At 36.3% G+C, this 25,256-nt stretch overlaps 1 protein-coding gene across 1 annotated transcript; it reads right to left on the bottom strand.

The window, feature by feature from the left end:
• Positions 1 to 5,841: 5,841 nt before the first annotated feature.
• AFP (alpha fetoprotein) lies at positions 5,842 to 24,623 on the bottom strand. The gene is made up of 15 exons (XM_006212526.3): positions 24,446 to 24,623; positions 23,852 to 23,903; positions 22,780 to 22,912; positions 20,633 to 20,844; positions 19,382 to 19,514; positions 18,332 to 18,429; positions 15,831 to 15,960; positions 13,962 to 14,179; positions 12,196 to 12,328; positions 11,559 to 11,656; positions 10,847 to 10,985; positions 8,962 to 9,185; positions 7,698 to 7,830; positions 6,350 to 6,404; positions 5,842 to 5,989 (listed from the first exon to the last, which is right to left on the bottom strand). Exons 1-14 carry the CDS (start codon positions 24,528 to 24,530, stop codon positions 6,360 to 6,362), a joined length of 1,833 nt encoding a protein of 610 aa, XP_006212588.1. The 5' UTR covers positions 24,531 to 24,623; the 3' UTR covers positions 5,842 to 5,989; positions 6,350 to 6,359.
• Between the last annotated feature and the right edge of the window lie 633 nt (positions 24,624 to 25,256).

Raw genomic sequence — 25,256 nt, 5'->3', positions numbered from 1 at the left:
TGAGAAGAATAATCACAAGAACCCCAAGGAGAAAATAAGCTACTGAAGTGAGGGGTTGCGCAAAGCAGCACCACCAGATGATAAAATGCATTCTAAAACAGCATAATCATTAAAACAGTGTGGTACTGGAAGTCAAGAGAGAGACATACACAACAAATTAAAAATCTAAAATTAGATTCAAATGCCTCTCCATGCACTAGGATAGTTCCAAATAGATCAGAGGTCCAAATGTAAAAAGGAGGAAAAAACGGTAAATGTACTAGAAGAAACACAAGTGAACTGGGAAAAATTTTCCTATGACACAAAATTCAGAAGCAGTAATAAATTCAACTACATAAAACATTTTAAGACTGTACATGGAAAAGTGCTGTAGGCAAAGTCAAAAACTCAGGGGAAAAACCGAGGAAACGTAGCTGCAATCTATATCAGAATATACAAAGAGGTCCTGGAAATCTGAAGGGGAAAAAAAGACCAAGGATTTGATAGAAAAATAGTAAAAATGATATAAGGAGAGAGCACACAAAAAGAAAAAAATAATTTAAGGAACTTAAACACAAAAAAGATGCTCATCATAAGAGAAATGCATATTTAAACAATACCACAGCACCACTTCTCACCTACCTGATTGGCAAAAAATTAAGTTTGACAACATACTTTGTGGATAAAACTGCAGGAAAATAGTCCTCTCATCCACTGCTGGTGGGAATGCAAAATGGTGGTGCAGTATCTATGGAAGAGAATTTGACAAAATCTAAAAAAAATTAAGCATTTGTCTTTTGAGACAAGAAATTTCTAATAGATACCTATGCCAAAAATATACTACTAATATTACTAAATGACTAAAGCACTAGGTTATTCTTTGTGGCATTATTTGCAATAGCAAAAGATTGGAAATTGAATCCAAATATCCATCAATAGAAGGTCAATTATAAACTATAGCAGAGCCACACAAAGAAATTCTGTGAAGCTGTTAAAAAAAATGAAGGAAAAAACTTATGCCTAATATGGAGTGATCGCCAAGATTATGTTTTTAAGTGAAAAAGGTATAAAACAATATAACATAATATGTAATCCCTTGTGTAATATAGATAAAATGGTGCAGTGGGAATGTATTTATATACATATTTGCTTAAATGTTAAAAAATAAGAGAATGGATAAACCAAGAACTGAGAAAAGTCATCTGTAGAAGAAAGGGAGAACGGGGTAGAGGGAATTGTGCCTGAGTCAGCTCAGGCTGCCGTAACAAGATGCCACTAAGTGGGGGACTCATCAACAGCAGAAACTGACTTCCCCTAGTTCTGGAGGCTGGCAGTCTGAGTCAGGGCACCAGCTCTGGTGAGAGCTCTCTTCTGGGTTGCAGATTGCCAGCTTCTAGTTGTATCCTCACATGGCAGAAAGACGGTATCAGTGTAATGCTGGCCTCATAGAACAAATTGGAAGGTATTTCCTTCTCTTTAATTTTTTGGAAGAGTTTGTGTAGAATTAGCATTATTTCTTCCTTAAATGTTTAGTAGAATTTAACAGTGAAGCCTGGGGTTTTCTTTAAGGGAATGAGCTTAACTAAATTTTCCATTCCTTTAATAGGTATAGAAATAATCAGATTTTTTTTTCTTAAATGAACTTTGGTAATGTGTATCTTTCAAGGCATTTGTCCATTTTATCTAAGTTGTCAAATATATTGGCAAAATATTTTTTAAAATATTCCCTTATTTTTTTGATATCTAAGGTGATGTCATCTCTCTCATTCCTGATACCAGTAATTTGGTTTTTTTCTCTTGTTTTTCTTCTGAAAAATCCATCTAGAGGTTTATCAGTAGTAATGATCTCAAAGAACCAGCATTTGGTTTCATTGATTTTTGTCTGCTTTTTCATTTTCTATTTTTTTTTTTTATTTCTACTAGTTCCTTTCTTTGGCTTGCTTTGTTTTAATTCATACTTCTTTTCCTAGTTTGTTAAGGTGGAATCTGAGTTCATTGGTTTGAGAGCTTTCTTCTTTTCTAAGTTAACTGAGGATAACAGCATGCTATAAATTACAAAATAGAGTGCCTTTGGTGCTATAAATTTTCCTTAAATACCGTTTTAATGGTATCCCACAAATTCTGATATGCTGTGTTTTCATTTTCATTCAATTTAAAATATTTTTAAATACCCTTTTTATTTTTCCTTCAGTTTGGGAGTTCAGTAGAAGTATGTTATTTAGTTTATGAACATTTGGGGATTTCCAAGTATCCTACTGTCATATATTACCAGCTTAATTCCTTATAATCAAGCAATTCTCTGTAATCTCCCTTAACTCTTTAAAAAGTGGCGTCACTGGGAGGAGACAAATTCTTTATATGGTAATCCTCCTGGCCTGGTGCATGCAGTAGGGCATGGCAAGGGAGAGAGACTAGAAGAGTCATTTTTAAGAGTGTCTGAACTATACCCACCTATTTTCAACAGTTTGTCACCCAGCAAGAGTTTAGTCCTATCCTAATATTATCCTGTAGACACCAGGCAATCTGGTTTTTGCAGATGTAATTAAGCTAAGGATCTTGAGATAAGAATTATCAGTTGGGTCCTTAAGAGAAAGGCAGGGGGAGATGTAAGGCAGAGAAGGAGGAGCAGATCCAGACACACAGACAAGACGAGGACAAGAAGACGGAAGCAGAGACTAGAGGGAAGCAGCGAGCCCAGGAGTGCCGGGGCAGCCCCCAGAGCAGGAAGAGGCGGGGAACGGACGCTCCGCTAGAGCCCCGGGGGCGTGGAGGTGGCGGGCGGGCGCACTACCCTGGTAGAGTTCAGACCTCTGGTCTCCAGAACCGTGAGCGAGAGAAAGCTGTTGCTTTAAGCCACCAAGTTTGCAGTCGTTTGTTAGAGTAGCCTCGAGACAGCAATACATCCTCATTCTCAAGCTTGAGTCTTTAACCTCCTCAGTGGTTTCTTGTGTTTTTGATGTCAATTTCTCAGACCCATGCTTCTCCTTCTCCCCAGTGTGACTTTTACAGATCGAGCTAGCTACCCTTCTAGTTCACCACCTTAGAAGAAAATACAGCCCATGGCATGTGTATTCATCCACACATCCATCAAATAGTTACCGAATGCCTACTATGTTCCAGGCGCTGTTCTTATGCTGACGATAACAGAAGTCAACAAAACAGATAGAAAGCCCTGTCCTCACGGGGCTTACACTAGCGGAGGTAGACAGATTTTGATATTTTGATAACTGGTGTGGGGAATAAGGGTAGGTGTACAATTTAAAATAAGACAGTCAAGAAGGACTACTCATCTAGCAGGTGATACAATAAGTAGAAGCCTGAGGAGGTGATGGGGTGAGCCCCACACATATCTAAGGGCAGTTTCCAAGGAAGAAAAATCACAAGTGCAAAACTCTGAGCAGGAAATTAATTGGTAACTTGAAGAACATCAAGGGAACCACTGTGCCCGAGCAAAGGGACCCAGTGGAAAAGAAGAAAGAGAAAGTGGCAGAAAGCTATCACCATGTAGAGCCACTGTAGAGACCTTGCTCTGAGTGAGATAGGAAGCCACTAAGTGAAAAAGTAGCATAATGTATGTAGATGTAAAGGATCACTTCAATTATTATGTGGAGCCTCAAGCCTGGGATGAGGCAAGGGTCCATGTAAGGAGACCTATTAGGAAGCTATTGCAATAACCCATGTGTGGTATGGTCATGGCTTAGACTGGTGATACTGGGAAAGAGTCAAATTCTGGATATACTTTGAAGATAGGACCAACAAGCTCTGCTCGTGGATTGAATGTAGGGTGATATGAAACAGAGGAACCGTAGGTGACACTAAGGTTTCTGGCTTGAGCAACTAGAAGGATGGACAAGACAGAGGAAGACACCAATTTGGGGTGGGACAGAGTTCAGTTTAAAATGTGCTACGTTTGGATTGTCTCTGCAATGCCAATATGAAGATGTCAGGGAGGAAGCTGACACAAGAGCTAGAAAGTAAGGAAGAAACCAGGCTGGAGATATAAACATGTGTTGTCAACATCTAGATGGTATTAATGCACCAAGTCTATAAGAGATCACCTGGGAAAAGTGCAGATTCAGGAACAGCTGCTTTGGAGCACTCCAACATTTAGAGGTCAAAGAATTGCAGAAAATACAATGAAGAAGACTGAGAAGATGTAGCCAATAAGATCCAGAACTCAAGTAGAAAAATGTTTCAAGGAAAAGGGAATAATCAATTGAGTCAGATTCTAGTGAGAGAAATCAGGTTAAGTCAAAGACTGAGAAATGACTACAGGACCTTGCAGCATGGAAGTCATTGGCAACCTTGACTACACATGTTTCTGCCTTGAGTCTTTATTTGTTGTTTGCTTAATTTGGTTTTTCTAAGAAGTAGAAATGTTCTAAAATCTCCAATTTATTATTGTATTTTGTCAATTTGTTCTAGTGTTTCCCATCATTTTTTCCCCTCATTTATGTCAGTGAAATATCATTTGGCTTATAAATTTTCCAAACAGTTTTATCTTACTTGAACTTTCCTCTTAACAATAAAAAAATCATTTTTCCTATTAAATACTTTAATGTTGAATTCTACTTTATCTTATTGTGAACTCTAAGTTAATACCTTTTAGAATTACGCCAAAATCAGGCAAAGTCCACAGATATTGCAACAGAATTGAAAGAAAAATGTAAAGTACAAAGCAATTGAGTTCGAACTGAAAGCACGTTTTTTTGCTCTGAGCAAATGTTTTCTCCTGCAGCAGAGGCCAAAACATGAATGTAGTTTTTAGATTTCTATTCAAAGCTAATACAATAAACAGCCTCCTTACTGGTGGACTGATTTTTTTGTCACCATTTACTGACCTTGCCTTGTTCCACTCTTTCATCTGCCCCTACTCCCCATCCTCCATTTCTCATGAGTTATATTCTTAAAAGGTAACCTCCCTGCTTAGATATTACTTTGGTCTACTGTTACCTGCAAGGCATTGACCAGACCCCTTGGAGTAAAGCTCATGAAAATCTACTCAATGCTACATAGTTCGCATATCTTGCTTGATCTTCCGTATCTATACCTTTCCTACCCACCCTCTGCGGCCCTAAAATCATTCATGTTTTGTCATAGCCCATGTTTTCCTCTTTCATGTATTTGCCTTTTTCTTTACTTGAACTGATGATTACTCACTCATTTCGAAGATGCTTCTTAAATGTTTGTCTCTTGCAGTGTGACTTTCCCCAGTCAAAACTGGTCTCACCCACACTTTGATTCTCTCAACAACATGTCACCCCCTCTATAATGGCCATAATCTGTTGCATTGTTATTAGTTGCTTCCTTCTTGACTAAAGCAATTGGAGGACAGTGACCGTACTCAGGACACCACCTTGTACACAAGGAGTATTCAATAAACACTTGTAGAATAAAACATAATAATAATTGATTAAAATGTTAATTACATTCAATCAAAACAATTAAGTGTGGCTAAAACTTATGTTTTAAAAGGTCTATCAATAGAGAACTGAACAAGACTAAGAAAAAAATAGATGTTAAATTTTGAGTAGCATCATTCTTGAGTGATCCTATAAAAACATAATGATTTTTCTCATCTCCAACTTATCTGTTAGAATACTTAAGTGGTTATTTAATGAACAGTGTGCCCTAACAGCACCAAACAGTGCTTAACTTGGGAACTTTTTTTTAGTTCACCACATAATCTAGCCTTCGGTGTCATAAATCCATCCTTGAGTGGTCTTAACCTCCTACAATAACCGATATTCAGTGCTTTTTAACTAGAATCTGCTGTGGACAATAGTCTACAACATAGTGTACAAAACTATTTTAAAAAATTATCTAGAAGTTTTCATAAATAAGCAAGCAAGGAAAAAGGAAACATTTAGAGATACTTTATTTATATGATAGGAAAATCTCACACAAAGCCTTCGTCATTTCTTTAATTCACAAAAAGCACAGATCAGTTAGAATTAAAAGGGAAAATTTCCACCAAACAATAAAGACTTATTGCCTTCTTCTCTTCATCCTGTAATATGAACAAAAATATAAATACTAATTAAATTAATATATGCATAAAGTAACTGGTTTTATTATTTTATATCAGATATATCAGTCAGATATAGATCAGATATATAGATAGGAAGGTCTTTTGATGGAATTCTCTGAAACCTTTGAAATAACCTAAAAGAATTCTGAGTTAGTTTTAATCATTAATCTAGTATTGCAGGCATAATTTCGTTCCAAGCTTTTAAAATAAACTTTTTTATTTAATTGCATTTAATTTTAAGAAAAATATTTAATGTTAGCTCTTAGGATGTATTTCACTATGGATCAACACTTGGAAAGAACTAACTTTATAGTTAGCATTGTCTGAATTTTTTGTTACCTGAAGTAATTCAAACTCCCAAAGCAGTACGAGTTTTTGAAATTAGTGCCGGACCCTGCAAATTAAAAATAAAGAAGAATCATCAACAAACTAATGAACATAACAAAAAAGAAGCAGACTCACAGATATAGAGAACAAACTAGTGGTTACCAGTAGGGGGAAAGAAGAGGGGAGGCGCAATAAAGGGGTAGGGGGGTAAGAGGTACAAACTATTATGTATAAAATAAGCTACAAGGGCATATTGTACAGCACAAGGAAAATGGTCAATATTTTATAATAGCTATAAGTGGAGTACAACCTTTAAAAATTGTAAATCACTATATTGTACACCTGTAACTCTCATAATACTTACATCAATTACATTTCAATAAAAAAAATGGGGGAAAAAAGCCTCATCTCATCTCTCCTCTTTCTCTACAAATCAGTCTTAGAAATTAAAAGATTTGCAGAGAAAACACTGCTATGCTACTATTTGCTAATGTTCTCTACAGGTAAATGAATGCCTTCTCAAAAACAGAGGACATTAATCTTTTTGTATCATATTCATCAGAAATGGTTTATATCAAATCTATTTTATCAGTTTTGTTTTATCTGATTTGGCTATCTGTGCCCACTCCATCCTACCAAAAGCACAGACACACACTGATAAGTATATACACTCAAACACACTTAACTATATTATCTCATGAAAAACTCAACATTTCTAAGTATTATCTTTGGAGTCCATATAACAAGACATCTAAACTTTTACATTATGAGATAGCCAAATGAAATTGGAAAAAAGCCTGACTTATAGAATATCTTTTTAAAATACAGTGATGCTATATTTAGAAGTTAAAGGCTTACAAAATGTAGACAATTTACAAATTCGGCTTAAATAGCTAAATAATTATACTAAGATAATTACCACTCTGTTAATATTCAAAAGCTTAATCTTAAATGAGTTCAGTATATTTTCTATAAATATTCTCCTAGTATCCTGTTTGCACAATTAATTTGCTATTAAATCCTTTTAATCCATTTAGCTGAATTGATCCTTTTTAGCTTAGCAATTCTCTAAATTATCATCAGTTAATTATATATTCACTTTGCATTTTTCTCTACTAGGAAATAAATCAAATTTACTAATTCTTTTAATATATTCTGAAATTACAGTTCTTCCTAATATTTAGTGACAAAGCCATGATTATTCTTTAAATATTGTAAAGTCCTTCAATCTATTTCTAAATTAAATATAAATATCTCTGGCATTATTTTAAAATCATAAGTTAGTGGGGTAGTCTTTTGATTATTCATTACAGAAAATCTCATACCAAGTATTTTGAGAATTAAAAAGAGCTGCACATACCTCCTCCGCAAAGCAGGTTTCCTGCTCTTGGCCTTGGCAGCACTTTTCCAGTAGACCAGAGAAATCTGCAATGACTGCCTCAAGCTGCTCCTCTGTTATTTGTGGCTTTTGCTTCACCAGGTTAATGAGAAACCTATGAGTTAAAACAAAACAGTATACAAGGGAAGTCTGCTATGCAGTGGTGTTTTCCTGAAGACATGTAAGTAGAGAATTTTCAGAGCCCTAGCAACCCTCACCCTAAACCCTCATTCCATCAACCCATCACCAGACTTTTCACATATATCTTGCCTAATACCTTTATTAGAAAGACTGAAGCTAGAAACATGGCAAGTGTTCCACTGGTCTGGACTTGGACAGTTGTAGATGAAGCACTATTTTGTACTTGCACCATACTTATATGTAGTGAAATACAGTTTTTCTTCTTCGACGAAAATATTCTTTCCAGTTCTCTCTTCTGAAATAAGTTTTACCCATACACAAAGGCCCAGACTTCTAGACCCCTGCCATTCACAATTGTCACGTCCTTACCCGAGCACTGGCCATCCTAACTGCCTGCACTACTCATTTAGTAACACATTCACGTTGGAATTAATGCTGACGGGGGAACAGTGAAGGCTTGCCCGGGAAGGCAGCATTCTTACCGTACCTTGAAACATGCCTCAGACTGTGACACAGATAAGAGGGCAGAACAGGTTTTCCAAAATGAAGGAAGACCTTTTACAAAGCATGGCAGTATTAAAATGCATGGGAATTTGAAGAACATGAGTTCCACTGACTTGCATTACCATCATCATCACAGAGCGCCTCCCACAAGGACTGAAATGTGCATTCTATTTCATGATACCCAGACTTCATGGTCGAAGCAAATATTATGGTTACTCTCTTCAAAGAGTAAATAATGTAAAACTTTATATATTCAAAGGAGTTTTCTCAGTGTTTGGAAAGAAAGTACCCAAGACTTACTGCAAAGACATATCCTAATTGCCCAAAACAGATTGCCTCCTTTTCCTCAACCCCAAAATTCACCACAATAGCTAAAATGGAGACTATTTTAACGAATGGGAAATTGTCTGCCCCAGTGAATTTTTCCAGACTAGAGGCTCTGAAGACACTGAGACAAGGCCATCTTGAAAGTCACTTTAAGTGCTTTGGAGTCATACTGTTCCCCTGGTGAGCCCAGGAGTGTTGGGTGTGTAAGGTGGAAACCTCAACCACTCTTTAGGGTTGCCAGTCTTCTCCAGACAAGCAAGTAACAGCTTCTTACTGTTGCTTCATTGTTTGCAGGGCTACCCCCTGAGCTTGGCACAGATCCTTATGGAAGATGAACTTGTCATCAGAGAATGGTGGAGGGACATAGGTCTCATCCATCACCAAGCTGCTGAAGCACGGCCTCCTGTTGGCATATGAAGAGGTGCAGCACTGGCCCACACCAGGGTTTACGGGAGTCTCCTCATGCCTGATGCATAGCTGTCCGATGATAAGGTCAGCCTAGTTAGCAGAATGAGAGAGAAAACGAGGGCATGGAGCATTCGCCACAGGATTGAGTCAGGCTTCCAAACAATTGTTGCAATAGTGCTTAATGTCCAGTAACTTACAATTAATATTACAGGAAAATTTGCTGTCTGTGTAGGATCGTGTGCTGCCATATTGTAAATTCTTATTTACCCATATGTTTGGGATAAACTTCAGCATTTAAGGACTGATGTTCCACAGGTGATGCTGAAGACAGTCCCTTCAGCTGTTTATGTCAGCTATTTGAAACACATTTCCAGTTACATACATAATTTCCAAAGGGGAAAATTCTCTGCCCTGACCCAGGAAATCAATACAAGGCTTACCTTTCCCATGTATGTCTAGTTGAGCTTCCTATTTTACTTTTGGGACTCAGAGAAGCACTCTCTGAAGGTAAGACTAGCACAAACCTAACCCTTTCACATACATACATACTTATGTACAGCTAACATATGGTCCTAATTTAAAAGAAATAAGGCCAGTGTGTGTGTGTGTGTATGTGTGTGTGTGTGTGTGTGTGCGCGTGTATGTCCTCAGGCTTTCCTAATATAGAATCCTCCTACCTTCCACACTTCAAAGGTATTTCTTAAGAATATACATAGAATAGAATCACTACGCTGTACACCAGAAACTAACACAACATTGTAAGTCAATGATTTTAAAAATAATAAAAAAGAAAACTAATATATACATATACACACACACAAATGAATCACTATGCTAACCAGAAACGAACACAATATTGTAAATTGACTATAATTCAATAAAAAAGAAATACCTAGCAAAAAAACATACTTCTTTAACACCCAGTAATAATTTGTAATAAGGACCAACATATTTTGTGGGTGTACTATGTATCAGGCTAGTCCTAAATGAGTTACACTGATTACCTTGTTTAAGACAGCCAGCCTATGAGGGTGGCACAATTTTTATTCTCAAATGTCAGATGAAAAATCTCAGGCTTAGTGAGATAAGTAGCTTTCCCAGAGACAAGGCCAACAAGGGGTGAAAGTAGGGCAGGAATGTAGGCAGGAGACCCCCAGAACCTACACTGCTGAGCCATTACCCTACCCTGTGTCCCTGCGCCCTCCCAAACCTGTAATCATACATATGGCACTAGTGACAGTAAGAAGTAAAGGGAATTGGCACTACTAGCTGGAAAGTCATTTTACTATTTAGAACACAGAACTTACCTTTACCCAATATCCTGTTAAAGATAATAAACTGTCCCTAATATTATCAGAAATTTAAACCACAAAAGACAAAAATATGGATATGGATAAAAATAAAATAGCTAGTTTAAATCTGACGAAGTTGAAGCTTTTTCCTTTTTTAACATTAAAGTGGATATTTGGTGAAATCATGAATGGAGTGACGTGTTGGTCTTGCTCAAACATTGTTGAACAGACTCACTGCACTTCCACCAGCCATTCTGGAAGGACAGGAAGGACAGGAAGCCTGCCTACAGGCCACCCACTCAGAGCTGAGTTCTTAACACTCCTCCAACTGTAACCAAACACACAAGTCCAGTAAAGCCATCTCCACATTGGTGTTTACCATCTGCCCTCAATGGGAACTATAAGGCTATTCCAAGTCAACCAGGGCAGACACAAGAAGGGACTAAACGGAACACTCACCGCTCCCTCACCGCAGGCCAGTTGTTTGTCCTCACTGAGATGACAACAGGTGGCCCCAGTGGCTGCCATTTTCCTGGTCAAGGCCATCAGCTCGGGTGGGCTCAGCTGAGGGGCTTTCTTTGTGTAAGCAACAAGAAACCTGGAAGAAGCAGATTGCCCCAAATCCTGCTAAGTCCCCTCACGAGTTTCTTTCTGGACTCCTCATTTCTCAAGGACCCTCACTTGGCATCAAAAGATGTGAAGTCAGCTCATTTGTTTCATCCACGTGGTATCTGGACCAACAGTTTGAGGTGCATTTACTCTAATAACCACTCCCTATACTCCTGTGGCACCAACATATCACAATGGGAAGATAAACTCCAGGCAGGAGGCTGACGCCTATTTCCAACTTGAGCAGTTGCATTGATATTAACTGTGATCTTTTGGGGTTTTAGCTATGATAGACTATGATAGAATGGATATCTTTACTGCAAAAGTCTGCATGGTTTAGCAACTCCAAAGCTGGTATAAATCAGGCTTCACAGGCCATCTGTTGCTCTTTGAGAGGGGAATGGGGATGCCCGCAGGGGAAACTGGGCCATCAGATTACACTGACTTTGAATCTGACAAAGGGGCTGAAATTAGGGTGGCCATGGGCAATTAACTTAGATGTATACTTCCCTCACGAGTTAATCATTTTAAATCATGAAAAATAGTGTTTAAAAAAGCATACGCATTTTGTAAGTAATATTCCCCTAATTTCTGGAAGAGGCCACAGCTTCGCTTTGCCAGCGCTTGGCTCTCCTGGATATATTTCTCCGATTCTTCTTCCTGAAAATACAAGCATTATTGCGTACATTTTTTTTCTCTTTCTGGACACATAACCTTGTATGTAAAAATTGACCAATAATATTTTATTCTATCATGATACCACTTTTAGAGGTTTTTTTTTTTTTAACTCTTAAAGATGAATTGTGAGAATTAAAGCAAATGGACTTTGGGAAGATTAAGTTTAAAACTTTGTGAATCACCAAGTTATTCAATGGCAGAACTCAATCTTTAGGTGAGTAATTGCAATTCTTTCTACACAAAATTCTTGCCTTTCTGGAGCTATTCAAAAATGAATATTATTTTTATTCTGTGCATCCAAGAACCTTTGGTTAACATTTTTATTTCTAAAATAAGCCAATAGTTGTTGACTACTAGTTAATCACTACTTAATAGCTAGAATATCTAAAGAGAAATTATTAACTATTAATAGACTAGCTAACTACTAATTAATAACTAGAAGCTTTCAAACAAACAGCCCTTTTAATGCATGATATCAACCTAGTTTTTCAGATTCTCCCTAAAAAGCCAGAGCAATTTACCCCTTTATCCTGGCATTCAAGAGGATGTTCAGACTGAGAACACTTCTCCAATAACTCCTGGTATCCTTTGGCAACTCTTAGAATTACTGGGACAGCGAGCTTAGTATGTCTTCTTGAATATTCATAAGTAAATCTGAAATATGTGTGAAAAATATCACGTTATTAGAATTAAGAGACAAATTATTCTTGTTATATGGCATGCAGAAGTTAAAATTCAAATAAATTAACCTAGACATCAAATATGATTTGAACTTTGTGTATAGCAAGAATATTAGTAAAAATTATAACCCCCAAACTGTTCTAAATGGTACTTTGTTTTCTTTTGCACTCTTCTCTTTGGCTTTTCAATTATGGACTTTAAATTTATCCATCCAATGAATATCTTTACACTGCTTACTCTATGCAAGCATTTTCTTTAAGCAATGAGGATTCAGTAATGTATAAGATAAAATGTCTGACCTCTCAAAAGCATGCATTCTAGGGAGACAGAAGCAAACAAGAAATGGGTCATCTAATTTTAGGTAGTGATAAATCAACGAAGAGAAATAAAGGAAGACAGAAGAGAGGGAAGGGGGGTGACACAATTTAGAGTGCAGAGTCAAGAAAAGTCTCTTTGGGTGGCTCTTTTGAAAGAGAAATCTGAGTGAAGGAAGACACACAACTGTCTGGGGGGAAAATGTCACCCTCAGCTGAGAAAATTTCTACTGCCCAGAACATTTCTCGTTGAAGAACTGCTTCTATTAAATTTTAAAACAGTCCTCTTCGGATGTATACGAATGGGTAAATTTAAAGAGAATTCTTGAGTTTACTAATTGTATTCCCAAGTTGTAGAAATAGATCGTATTAGTTCTGCCACCAATAGTATTGTCAATATGGGTTTCTTAAATCTGGACATTGTTCTTGTCTGCATAATTTGATTTAGCTGTGTAAACAATGTGTGCATGTCTAATTTCAATGCAACAAAGGAGTAATATCCTCAGGGAATATTAAAAAGGAAATTGTACCATTATTTTCATTACTACATTAAAAGCACACTCTTAAATATAGAAAGACCTTTGGAGATCATTAAGTATAATGTCCTGAGAGCTGCACAAATCCCTCCTCTAATAGTGTCCATTGATACACACTGTACAATAAAGAAAAATGCATTAACTGCTTGCTCCCCTTAAAGGCAAACAGAATGAGAACAAGTCCCGTCAATTATAACAAACTACCATACTACAAATGTCTATAAACATGTTTTGATTTCCTTACAGAAATAAAACATGCATTATTGCTATTCAATAAATAGCAAACAAACTTTCAATGCAAGCTATTCTGTCTAGCATTATCTATTTTACACTGCTTACTCTATGAAAGCATATATTTGGGAAAAGTTTTTAACACACGCACAGTGAAAAAGCACATTTTTAATTATATGAGCCCTTCTTATTACAAAATATCTGTATCCTATGTGGACGTCCAATGGTGGTCTTTATGCAAGTAATCCATGTGGGGATGACAAAGCTTCTGATTCCAGAGAAACAGATATAGAACAAAATGCAACCTCATAAGCAAGCCAGTTAATAACAGCAGTGGTGGAAATCTCATCAGTGTAAGAGAGATCTCACTCCTTATTCCCTAGATATCTGTTTAAATATACTTTGGCTCAGAACATTCTAGCATTATTCTCACATACTGAATTCAGAAACCATTTCAACAACACAAAACTGTCAGTCACATAATAATCTTTACTTGTGTGAACATATATGTACAGAGTGTGTTACCTTGCCAGGGAGAAATCTTTTTCCCTCGAAGAAAGCTGGTTGAAATCTCTCTCTCCTAAAAGCCTATTTAGATTTGGAGATAGGCCTTCGGGTTTGTCATCATTCTCTGCATGAATTATGCAGTGGCCAAGTTCAAGTGTGGTAGGCAGTTTGCAGCATTCTGCTATTTTGCTTGACAGACTATCTTGTTGAGAACATATGTAGGACATAATTTTTTCCTATTACGGAAAAATAAAGTGTAAGTTTTAAGCATTTATTCTTTAATTCAGGACCTCAGGGCCAATCCTACAAAGGGAAGAAGGAAGGAAGAAGGAAGAGGACAGTTACCTTGTCTCCCGTTTTAGTGCTTTCTTCTGCTTTAACTTTCCTCACTCAAAGCCTCGTTTGTTCAATTCTTTTCATAGTTGTCAGCTAAAATCTAGTATTTTATTCTAATAGGAGGCTTTTAAAAACAAAAGACATATGTGCTCCTCAAACCAAATGGCAGGCACGTTAATGTCTATCTTTCTATTAAAATTGAAATTTGCTATTAAACATTTCTTGTTGATGTTATAACGTGGAGAGGAAATTTCTGTTTCATCTTTAACAAAACAGTCTGCAGTAACCCATTATGACCTCCAGAGGGCAGTCTATAGATAATGAAATGGCAGTGCACTTAAGTGGCCAGAAAGAAGCAGAGCTTCCAATGTTCTTGTCATAGGACTGAAAATTCTGTGCATTCTCAGCAGGAACAATGAGAACCCGTTATTCAGCTGTTAAAAATCCAACATATATACCATACTGAAATCATTTTTTCCACTTTAAAGGAAAAGAGTGGTTGTGAATTCCAAAATTTGAAAAAAACTACAGTTTAAAAAATGACCACACAAATTAGGAAAATTGTCAACTAAAACCAATACAACTGACCTCACAGAAAAAACGGAATTATTCTTATTGTCATCCTTAATATGAAGGTAAATGCTTCTCAAAGGAAAAATAAATGAAGTAGGAATCTCTGTCTCTGGGGCAGCGTCCTCAGTTCCCCTTCCCTAGCTCCTCACCCCAGGATTCTCTGCCTGTGCTCAAAGCCTGTCACCCTTAGGTCTCCCCTGCAGACGTGGCTTCTTGCTGACTTTCAAGTCTATCTGTGGGCTGAAATGAGCATTTTATCCTCACTTTCAACCTTCTGGAAACCATGTTCCAGCCCTGGTTTCAAGCCATCTGAATACCTAGGAGCAATGATTTTAAGCCTCCTCATAGAAGAAGGTGTATCACAGGGGACCAGAGAGGGAGAAATCTGGGGATAGACAGGCCTCTTGCACAATATCTAGGAAGCCTAGAGTTGGCTCAAAATAGACCTACACCACCCTGTTTAAATTGCAACTGACTATAGCACACTTGAGGAGTCTGCTGTTGGGGTTTTGGTTTTTGGTTTTTAAGTCTTTTAGAGCCTTTCAGTCACACCTTTCCACTTGAAGCCAGTATGTGTCTTCATAACAGGTGTCCCCCACAGTGGCTAGCACGTGGAAGGCATTCAACATGCATTCAATATATACTTGTCAAGTGAAAGAACAAGTGGATGGAAAACAAATATATTAAAAGTAAAGAGAGTCTGCTTCCAAGAGCCTGTGTGGAGACCACCTGAGAAGTTATCATCTCCTTTAGAAGAATGAATGGGCACTTGTCTTGCAAGAGGAAAGCATCCCTTAAGTGAAAGGCAGATTCAGCAAAAGATGGTTTCAGTTTTACTATCAAGCAGTCTGGACTTCAGTCAGTCAGCTAGTTACCATACCCTATGACTAACTCACGACAGACAGGCTTCTCCCATTGAGAATGAGAGCAAAGGAAAGAAAAGCAAGTGGAAATAGAGGAAGCAAAAAGGACTCTTACCCCATCCTGCAGACACTCCAGCACATTTCCTCTGCAACATTCCTCGTGTGTATGGACCACATCCAGGGCCAGTTTCTGAATTTCAGTAAAATTCGCTTTGGGAAACTTTTGACTCAGTTTAGTAATGGTTCTAGAGGGAAAAAAAAGAATTAGAAATTAATCTTGATCATCAGTCAAAATTAAGTAACATTTATAGAGTATTAGTATAGCAATAGCTCCAAGGAGAAAGAATGGAAATGTTCTTGTTGTTTAAAAAGAAAAGGAAACGTGTTGTAAGTTTTGCCAATTCTAGCCCAATCTTTCAAAGCAGTGGCTCTGTAAACTGTGACACAGCCCTACAAATGGTTTGGAACTGATTTATCTTTTTCAAAAACCTTCCCTGTGAATTGCAATGAAATCTATCTTTTTGCTATTCAACTCTGATGCTGGGTATTTGGGATCATTTTCTTGAGTGCGTGAAAAAAATTAAAAAGGGTAAGCAATTAAGAAATGGAAAATTCTATAAGAGTGATAATCATTTTTCACTTGGGAGGAAAATAATACTTTAGAGAATACAGGGAGGGATGCATATGTGCAAACTGATGGGACGAGAAAGTGGAGCAGACTAAACATGCAGATGCGTCATCATGCCAAGATGTGTAGTGTGACACAAAAAGGAAGTGAGAAATAAAACTTATTCCTTCTGTATATTTCATGTAAATTTTAACAGAGATCTAGGTGAAATCACTACTCCCTAGAGCAACTGGTATTGTTGCTGCTACTGGTGAAGGCAAATTTTCTTTTTAAATAAATTAGAACATTTAATTTTAATCACTTATGAATAGCAAACGATAATGTCATTACAGTAATAACTTATATCATATTACTGAGATAAATTTAAATAAAGCAGATCATGAATCGATCTTTAAGTTTCTAATAGAGTTGGAGGGTAAAGTATAATCTTCCAAGAAAAATCAGTCTTAGAACTATATCCATGACTAAAAACCTTAATCTAGGTCTTCACTGTATACAGTATTTTTAAATGTGCCATTTAAGAAACAAACAAAAAAATAAACTTTGGATGCGCGTACTAAATACTCTTCAATGAGCAGCTCAGATGTCTTTCTATACAAGAAACGTTTCATCATAAAATTTGAAAAGTACTTTAAACCAGTTATGTAATTTAAAATTCTCTAATAATTAAAAAGTAAAAAGGAACAGGTCAAATTCACTTTAATAGTATGTTTTTAACCCAATATATCAAAAATAATAGCATTTCAATATGCAACCAACATTAAAAGCAATTAACTAGATGCTGTACATTTTCTTTTTCATACTAGGTCTTTGAAATCTGATGCATATTTTACACTAAGAACACAGCTGCTCTTTCACATTAGCTACATTTAAATGTTCAGGAGCTGCGTGTGGCTGGTGGCTGTCATACTGGAGCTCTAAACCACTGGTGATTCTGATTCTTACCTTGACCTCAAAGTCCCAGTTGTCAGGATACAGGCAATTAAAGGTCACTGACATAGCAGAAAAGTAGATGTAATGGAAATAAATTATGACAAAGATCTAGAAAAACTTGGTTCTTATGACCAGTGGCAATGTGGTCTTGGATAAATTGTTTTAATCCTTCTGGACCTTAGATTGCTCATGTGTAAAAATGAAGCGGTTGAACTACATGGTTATATTGTCTTATTTTGTTTTGTTTTTTGTTTTGCTTTTAATATTCTTCTTCATCCTAACAAAAAAGATAGACAGATGAGGTAGAAATATATTAGATAGATGATAGATAGATAGATAGATAGATAGATAGATAGATAGATAGACAGACAGATAGATAGATAGAATTAAGGAAAAAGGGAGAAGGCAAATATGCTAAGTGTAAGAGTTAATACGGTCAGTTGAAAAACACCAAATTTGCCTCTCAGCTTTTTAGCAGCTGGGACAAGAAGACAAACATCAGTGAGTTACACGCTTTTGTCAGCTAGGAAAATACATGTAAGTTCTTCAAAGATGACAGTTTTGTGTTCTTCTGGACAGTAGATTCTAATATTATTGCCTCAGGTGAATATTTCCATAGGAAGTAACAATGGACATAATGGACTTACAGCAGATTAGGAAGCAGAATTAATATCAAGAATTTCTTGTTAAGACAAAAATTTTAAATGATGCATAGGGAAGGCTAATCTACTTTGTAGAGAATTTGGGGAAATGTGGTATAATTATGCAGTAAAAATTGATTGCAGGCCAGAACTTAAGAGTATGTATAAGAATAGGTGAATAGTATAAATCTTCGACATCTTCTCTAAGTGTTACCTCATCTAGATAGACTTTAGTGTTAAACAACAGATTGATTTGTTTCTCCCTATCCTAAGATTTCATAATTCTAATCACATCAGCTATAGTCAAAGGAAACTTCATTCTCTACAACAGTAATAATGAGAAAAATGAACTCAGACTGCAAAGTGATAGTTTTGCCCATCTCACCTTCTTCCCTAGATAGAGCTTAAACTTACATGGCTTGGAGGGTTCGGGGTCCAAAATTTCTGGTTACTGCACAAGTATGTTGATTTAACAAGCTGCTTTCTCTTAACTCTTTGGTAATTGATGCTGCCTAGATAGAAAAAACAAGGCTTCAGAAAAAGATGTATTTTTCCTTATAGGCTCTAATAATTAGAAAACAGATACAGGTAAAACATGAAACCCTATAAAGAATTTTTTTACTAAAAATTATAAATGCAATACATTTTTGCAGAACTTTCTTCATTTTCTATTTCTTTTAGGTAGGTTTATATACATTTATGCCAGACAGATTTATTTTTTTTAAAAAAATACCTTAAAACAAAAACATTATAACTTTTATACTTGGGATAATGAATAAACTACCATTCTGAACAAACTGAAGCCTAACCATTTCTTAAATGTCTTCTCAGTCACAAAAAATAAGATTGCATCACAGCCTGACATTCTGGGACCAGTCACAATTCTTAGGAAATTTTTGTTGCAGGACTTTAGGCAGCAGGTCATTAATTGTGGATATTACTTGAGCTCTCTGAACCGAAGAAAATGACTCACTTCTCTAAATCTAAGTTTCTTTGCTTGTTAAATGACAATTATACTTACACCTCAAATTGTTCTAAGGTTTAGAAGAAATAGTGAGTCTAAAGCAATTATTATTCTTCTCCTCCACTTTTTTCTCCCTCCTTTGGCTCTTCCTTTTCTCCTCCTAATCTTCTGCCCTGTCTTCTTTCTCTTCCTTCTTTCCTTCACCTCTTACACCTGTCTCTCTCATTTATGTTATCACCTCTACCTCTGTCTTTCTCTACCCCAACAAACTCTCTTCCATAATAATAAAATAATTGTGGGCTGAATGAATAGATAAAATAATGAATAAAAAACCAGAAAATCCAGCTTTTTTAGCCCAAAGAATAGCAGGCTGCTCAAATATGCTCTGTTCTGAAAATGAGTCTGCACACAAAGCATATTTTCATTTTTAACTCTGTTTGGTTTTAATAAGTCATAGCCAGCTTGAAATACTGGGTCAGATACCCACACAAATGTAATACCTTTGTTTGGAAGCATTCAACTGCATTTTCAGCTTTGCAGCAAGGTGGAATTACTTTGTCATATTGAGCAGCCAAGGAAAGCAGTGTCGGTGCATACAGGAAGGGGTGCCTTCTCGCTATCTCATAGATGTATCTGTGAAATGAAAGGGAGTGGTAAGATTTACAAACACAAAAATAGGGCTGTTCTTTTGACTGGACTCTGGAATTGGTTAAAATTTCAGAAAAGAGTCCTGTTTTTCCCACTTGCTGTCAAATTTTTCCTCACTAAAGATCCCCCAGGAAAAAGAAAACTCTGACAGCCAATACAACACTCTATAATGAGAACAAACCAGGCAGAAATACTGACTATGATTCTTATTAAACTATCCTTGTCAACACGCCTACTCAGACGTGTTTCAAGGGCCAGCAAGGCCAGACCTCCACTAAGTGAAACAGAGAGGTGGGGTCTGTTTTCCTCATCCATGCAGAACTGGATTATCCACGTGGGCAGTCTCCACAGCAGAGATGTTCTAAGGGCAGGTGCTATAGTTCACTGGATGAGACAGCAACATGCACGAGAGACATGATGAAGAGTTAGGCACAGGCTTGCCCAACTGGGAAGCTGGGTTAAAATCCCAGCTTGGAAGTGTACTGGCAGTGTTGCCCTCATCCAGTTGTCTTATCCTTCTAAGCTTCCATTTCCTCATCTGCAAACTAGGAAGAAGAAAAAGAATGAAGAGGAAGAGGACAAGGAGACTGGAGAGGCTGTTTCTGAGCATTAATCTGATCATGTGCGCCAAACACACAGGTTCCTACACGTCCTAAGAAGAACTCAATAAATGCTAGGCATGTTTGTGTATCTTAAACATTCCTAGATCTCTAACATTTTATTTCCAGGCAATCTGGTGAACACAAAACACCAAATATCTGGCTGCAGAAGGAGTCATTTTGTGTCATACTAACATATTCTTGGGCAAACTAAAATGAAGAGATCACAATGGCAAAAACAAGGTGTATAGCAAGAGACTAAAGGAACAACTGGGGGGTCTGGGGTGTAGTCTATACCACATCCATCTACATGCTGTGGAGACCAACTTACACCTGGTGCTGCTCACCTAATTTCGTAGGATAGGACTTCAGCAGATGCAACACCAAGCGCTATTTCTACTTCCCCATGTTTTAAAGTACATCTGAAAATTTCAGACTTTCTAGATTCTGCTCAGTCCTGCTCGCTTTCTGGGGTCTTAATCTATCATTAAACCGAATTCTTACTGGTTCATAAACCACTCCCTGTTTTCTTCATAGGCTTTACAACTGGTGACAGGTTCTGGAACTTGAAAGGGTGGGATGGATGCTGGAGTGGCCTTTTTGTGTGCGAGGAAACAGTTATGTCTCTCCTCTCCACTTTGATTGCAGCAGCCTGAAAGCCCATACTTTTCAGGAATTTCTCTTTCATGGCAAATTTCTTCCAGAAAGGCAGACACCTATAAGAAAAAGTTGTTTGTATTGAAAGACAACTAAATTTACCTTAAAATGTTGTAAAACACATGAAAAATTTTCTAATATCCAGAATCAGAACTATAGATTAGAAAAATAATTCCCCTATATATTCTGATATATTGAGCTTCAGCCTAAGATATCTTTCTCTGATGTGTTTGGGAAATGAAATTTAATTTCCAACTTTGAGTAATACCTGTGGCTATTAGACAAAATTATTTTCTTTCAAAAGGAAAAAGGCCATGAAATAGTTTGTTCCTCCTAAATTGTTTAAAATATTTTATTTTTCCCTTTTATGGTATCAACAGTTTGGTTCTATGATCTATAAGCTTTCCTGTTTTATACAAATCACTTTTCAAACATAGATACTCCATGTGGAATTCTTATGATAAGACACCGATCTAAAATTGAATATTATTTTCAGATAAAAATCAAAAGGATTTGAAATGAAATAAAAATAGCATCAAATATTTTCCATGGGTCATAATACTAGACTTAGCTAAAATGTACATTGTGAATGTTTAAAATCCTTCTTTGTTGACTTAATTTTACTAAAATCGGTGATGACACCACTAGTCTGAAGAATGCCTTTGAGGAATGTGCTGTTTCATTCATCTCAGGAAACTTTTTATTTAGCTTTTATAACTGTTAATGTTGACAGAATCCTGGAAATCTTAACTAAGACTTCCAATTCACAATCCACATAAAAATCATGCCTTTAAGTTTATGATGATAAATCATTAATCTGTAACACCACCTTGGACCTTTCTTTTGGATGTAAAGTTGCAATACAGAATGCATTTTGTTTATTTTATGTATGTTGTTAGATTATCAGGACAAGCTAAAAATAGGGAAGCAGGAATTCCTATCAGGAAATAGGGATTTTTAGTAAATCATCCATTTCAAAAGAGCATCTCTTTTACAATATTCCCGATACACTGTCTCTGGCCGCTTTGTTAACCCCATCATGACAGAGCACTCTCTGGGCACTGTGTTCCCATAACTGGGCAGCTCTAACAATGATAAAGTTCTTAATTTTTTTCTATGTTGAGATACACAATAATAAATACGATTTATTGATCTATACTAGGATATCCTATACTTTAAAAAGTACTCATCTGAAATTCAAATTTAAGTGGGCTTCATATTTTGCTATTGTTGTTAGTTTGTTAAATCTGGCAACCATCATCTGTGCTCTGCACCTCAGGTGCACTGCTGTAGAGTACAGTGTAACAAAGCTACTAAGGGTGTTAGTTCTGCAGCCAGATGACTTCATTTAAATCGTGGTCTGGGCTCCCTCGAGGAAAGCTACTTAACCTCTCTGCGCCTCAACTTCCCCAACTGGAAGGTTAGTATTTATCTCCTAGGATTATCATAAAAGTTGAATAAATTAAAATTTGCAAGCAAAGCTGATATTCTGCCAATAAGCCCCAGCCAGGGTCTCCTGGCTTACTGCACATTCATTCTGATTCATCGTGCTATGCTCCATTTCATAAATACCTTGGTTATCAATGGGTATGTAACACTCCTTAGAATAATGCCTGTCACATTGTGTGCTTAACAAAAATTAACTCTTATTACTGTATTATAACAATCTCCATGACAATCGGAAATGGAAGCTATTATTATCCCTTATTTTATAGACTAGGAAACCAAAGCTCAAAGAAGTTAAGTAATCTGCCTAGTCTTATTTCAGAGCCTTAGCACTTTGTCACCATGCAGATATTGCCTCTTTACAACGGACACCCATTTTTTCTCTTCTGCCCTCTCCAGCAACTCAGAATTAACGTAAGCCTTCTTTCCTTCAACAAGTCTTCAAATATTTAAATGTATTTATTTCTCCTGCCATCTCTGCATCTTCTCTTCTGCATGCTGAATTTTGATCAAATCTCACAGTGCTTTTTTGTCTATTATTCACTCACCTGGTTTTCTAAACACCCTGTAGGCTTCTCACTGCCTGTGGATTTCTCAATTACAGTCAGTACGTCTCTCACCATTTTGCTTACTTCCTTGTATGTGGCTTCTTGAACAAACTGGGCAAAAAATATGGTGGCTCTGAAACAAAAATACATTAAAATGCTTACGGAGCAGACATATCAAGCTTCTTTTTCTCAAGGTTAGTTTTTGTTTGTTTTTTGTTGTCTGTTACGTTGTGACAAATTTAGGGGATGATTTTGCTAAAAATTTATGTGAAATTCTAGCCATCCAGGGAGAAATGTCTGTCTTCTTCTTGTCTTCTAACCCCATAAATATGCATATATCTATTAAAAATGAAAATAAGTGGATTTCCCATAAGAGTGGTTCCTCCTTTTGTGGTCATCCACTAACTTCAATATGCCTGTAATTGAGGGTATCTATATTCCTCATAGTTTTTTTTTAATTTAAACAAGAATTGATCATCGATTCTCTACTTGTGTCTGCTTCCAGCATGATCAAAGTCTGATCATGGATTGACCCAAAATATTGTTTTAGCAGATTTCTGTGTGCAAGCAGTATCAGTAACACACTGCTTTAAATTCCTTATCAGAAACTTTAGAAGTGTGGAGCAGCAAGGTAGCATTCAAGAGAACAACATATCCCCTACAAATAACCAAAAATAGAACATCTTACCTCTTATTGCTCGCTACTATGATGATATAGTATTCAGAATAAAGAATATTACAATGTTGTCCTATTGGCATTGATGAGAAAAATTCTTGAATTCATATATAGTTGCCATTAATCAGACATTATTCTTCAATTTTTAAAATCTGATTTTGTTTGTCCCACAGAATTTCAAGGAATCTAGAGGTTGAGGTTAACATCTAAAGAATGGGCTGACAGTTCAACCTCTTCAATATCAATTTGATATTCAATATAAATAATTTTCTTGACATCGTCTAACTTGCTTTTGTACTTTTAAAAACTCATAGGGCTATCTGATTTTACTTAATTACCTAACTAAAATTTTCATTGGTTTGAATATCTAAAGTGCGTTTATACAACAAAACTTACAGGCCAACTAAATTCATCTCTGCAGAGCATTGGGAAGAATCCAGTATGGATGCTGGAAAGCAAGATAAACCTCATGAGAAATGGTGTTTTCAACTAGTCAGTAAAGTAAGTAATCATTGTTATACATAAATGTTTGTATCTAAGTTAAAACTATACAATTTTAAAACTGAGAAGACATTAGGAATCACCTATTCAAACATCTTAATTTTGTACTTGAGAAAACTAGAAAACTAAGGAATAAAGTTAACAAGAACAATTTATAGACTTAACACTAAAATCCAGATTTTTTTAATCTTCCAGTTGTTTGGTTTTCCTCTGGACTGTGATGTTCTAAATAATGTACCAAAAATTAATTCAATGTGGAGCATATGAACCATTCATAGATAATGTTAAGCACTGCCATGATTTTGTAAAACTCTTATACTCTTGTAAAGATGCAAGTTTATCATTCATTTAAAGATACTCACCAATTAAATATTTTTCCTCTATGTGGAACAATAAGTATGATCAATAAATCAAGGCAAATGAATAAATGCAAACTTAAGAACTATGATATAGAGAAAAGAGAAAAAAGGAAAACACAAAATATCTTACCTATTTCATATGCATTTTTATGCATTGTTCTGGATTCAGTAAAATTTAGTAGGAAAATTAAAAAAATTGATACTATCCACTTCATGGTTGCTAGTTATTTCGTTGGTGATGGTGGTGATGAGGGAAGAATATTGAAAATCATGCTGAAATTCTTTTATACTCTTCTCTAGCAATGCCTGTTAACTAGTAATCTTTTGTTGGTATAGCGGTTACTTTATTTCCTTATGTTGCAAATGTACAACTTGCTTAATAATTAACAACATAGGGATTGTTTGTGTTTTATGTTCAAGGACAAGACCTCTTTGGGGTCGAAAGGGTGGGGGAGGACTTGCAAATTCATTCCATTTTGCAAATATAACAAATATTCTTCTCAAAACTATGGAGTGTTCAAGGGGGTGACTTTTCCCTAAATTGTATATTAGAAGTTAATAAGGCCATAAACAAAAGACATCAGACTTTGTATGAAATTCAACTAAATATACTAATTTGTTTAAAAAATAGTAACTGACTGTCTATTCTACGCCAGGAACTGGGCACATGGTTTGACCAACTCAGACTCTTCATTACAGATTATTGCTTGATTAGTGTGTCCTTTAGCTTAAAAATCCTTTTCACCTGATCTGTATGTCAGTAAGATCAATTTTTTAAAAATTTAGTATACTGTGTACAGCTGAACAAAAATTTAGAACACAAACTGTGACGAGCCAAGTTCTATAATAAGTTTATTTGCTGCAAAGTAATTCTGCATATATGTCAAACTGACATGGATGAGCTACACTGTTCATTTAGCAACTCAAGATGATTATGTTAA

The sequence above is a fragment of the Vicugna pacos genome, chromosome 2 (assembly GCF_048564905.1).
Source record: "Vicugna pacos chromosome 2, VicPac4, whole genome shotgun sequence".
NCBI classification, from domain to species: domain Eukaryota; kingdom Metazoa; phylum Chordata; class Mammalia; order Artiodactyla; family Camelidae; genus Vicugna; species Vicugna pacos.
Note: the sequence above shows the minus strand (reverse complement) of the source record. Positions and strands in the feature narration are given on the sequence as shown.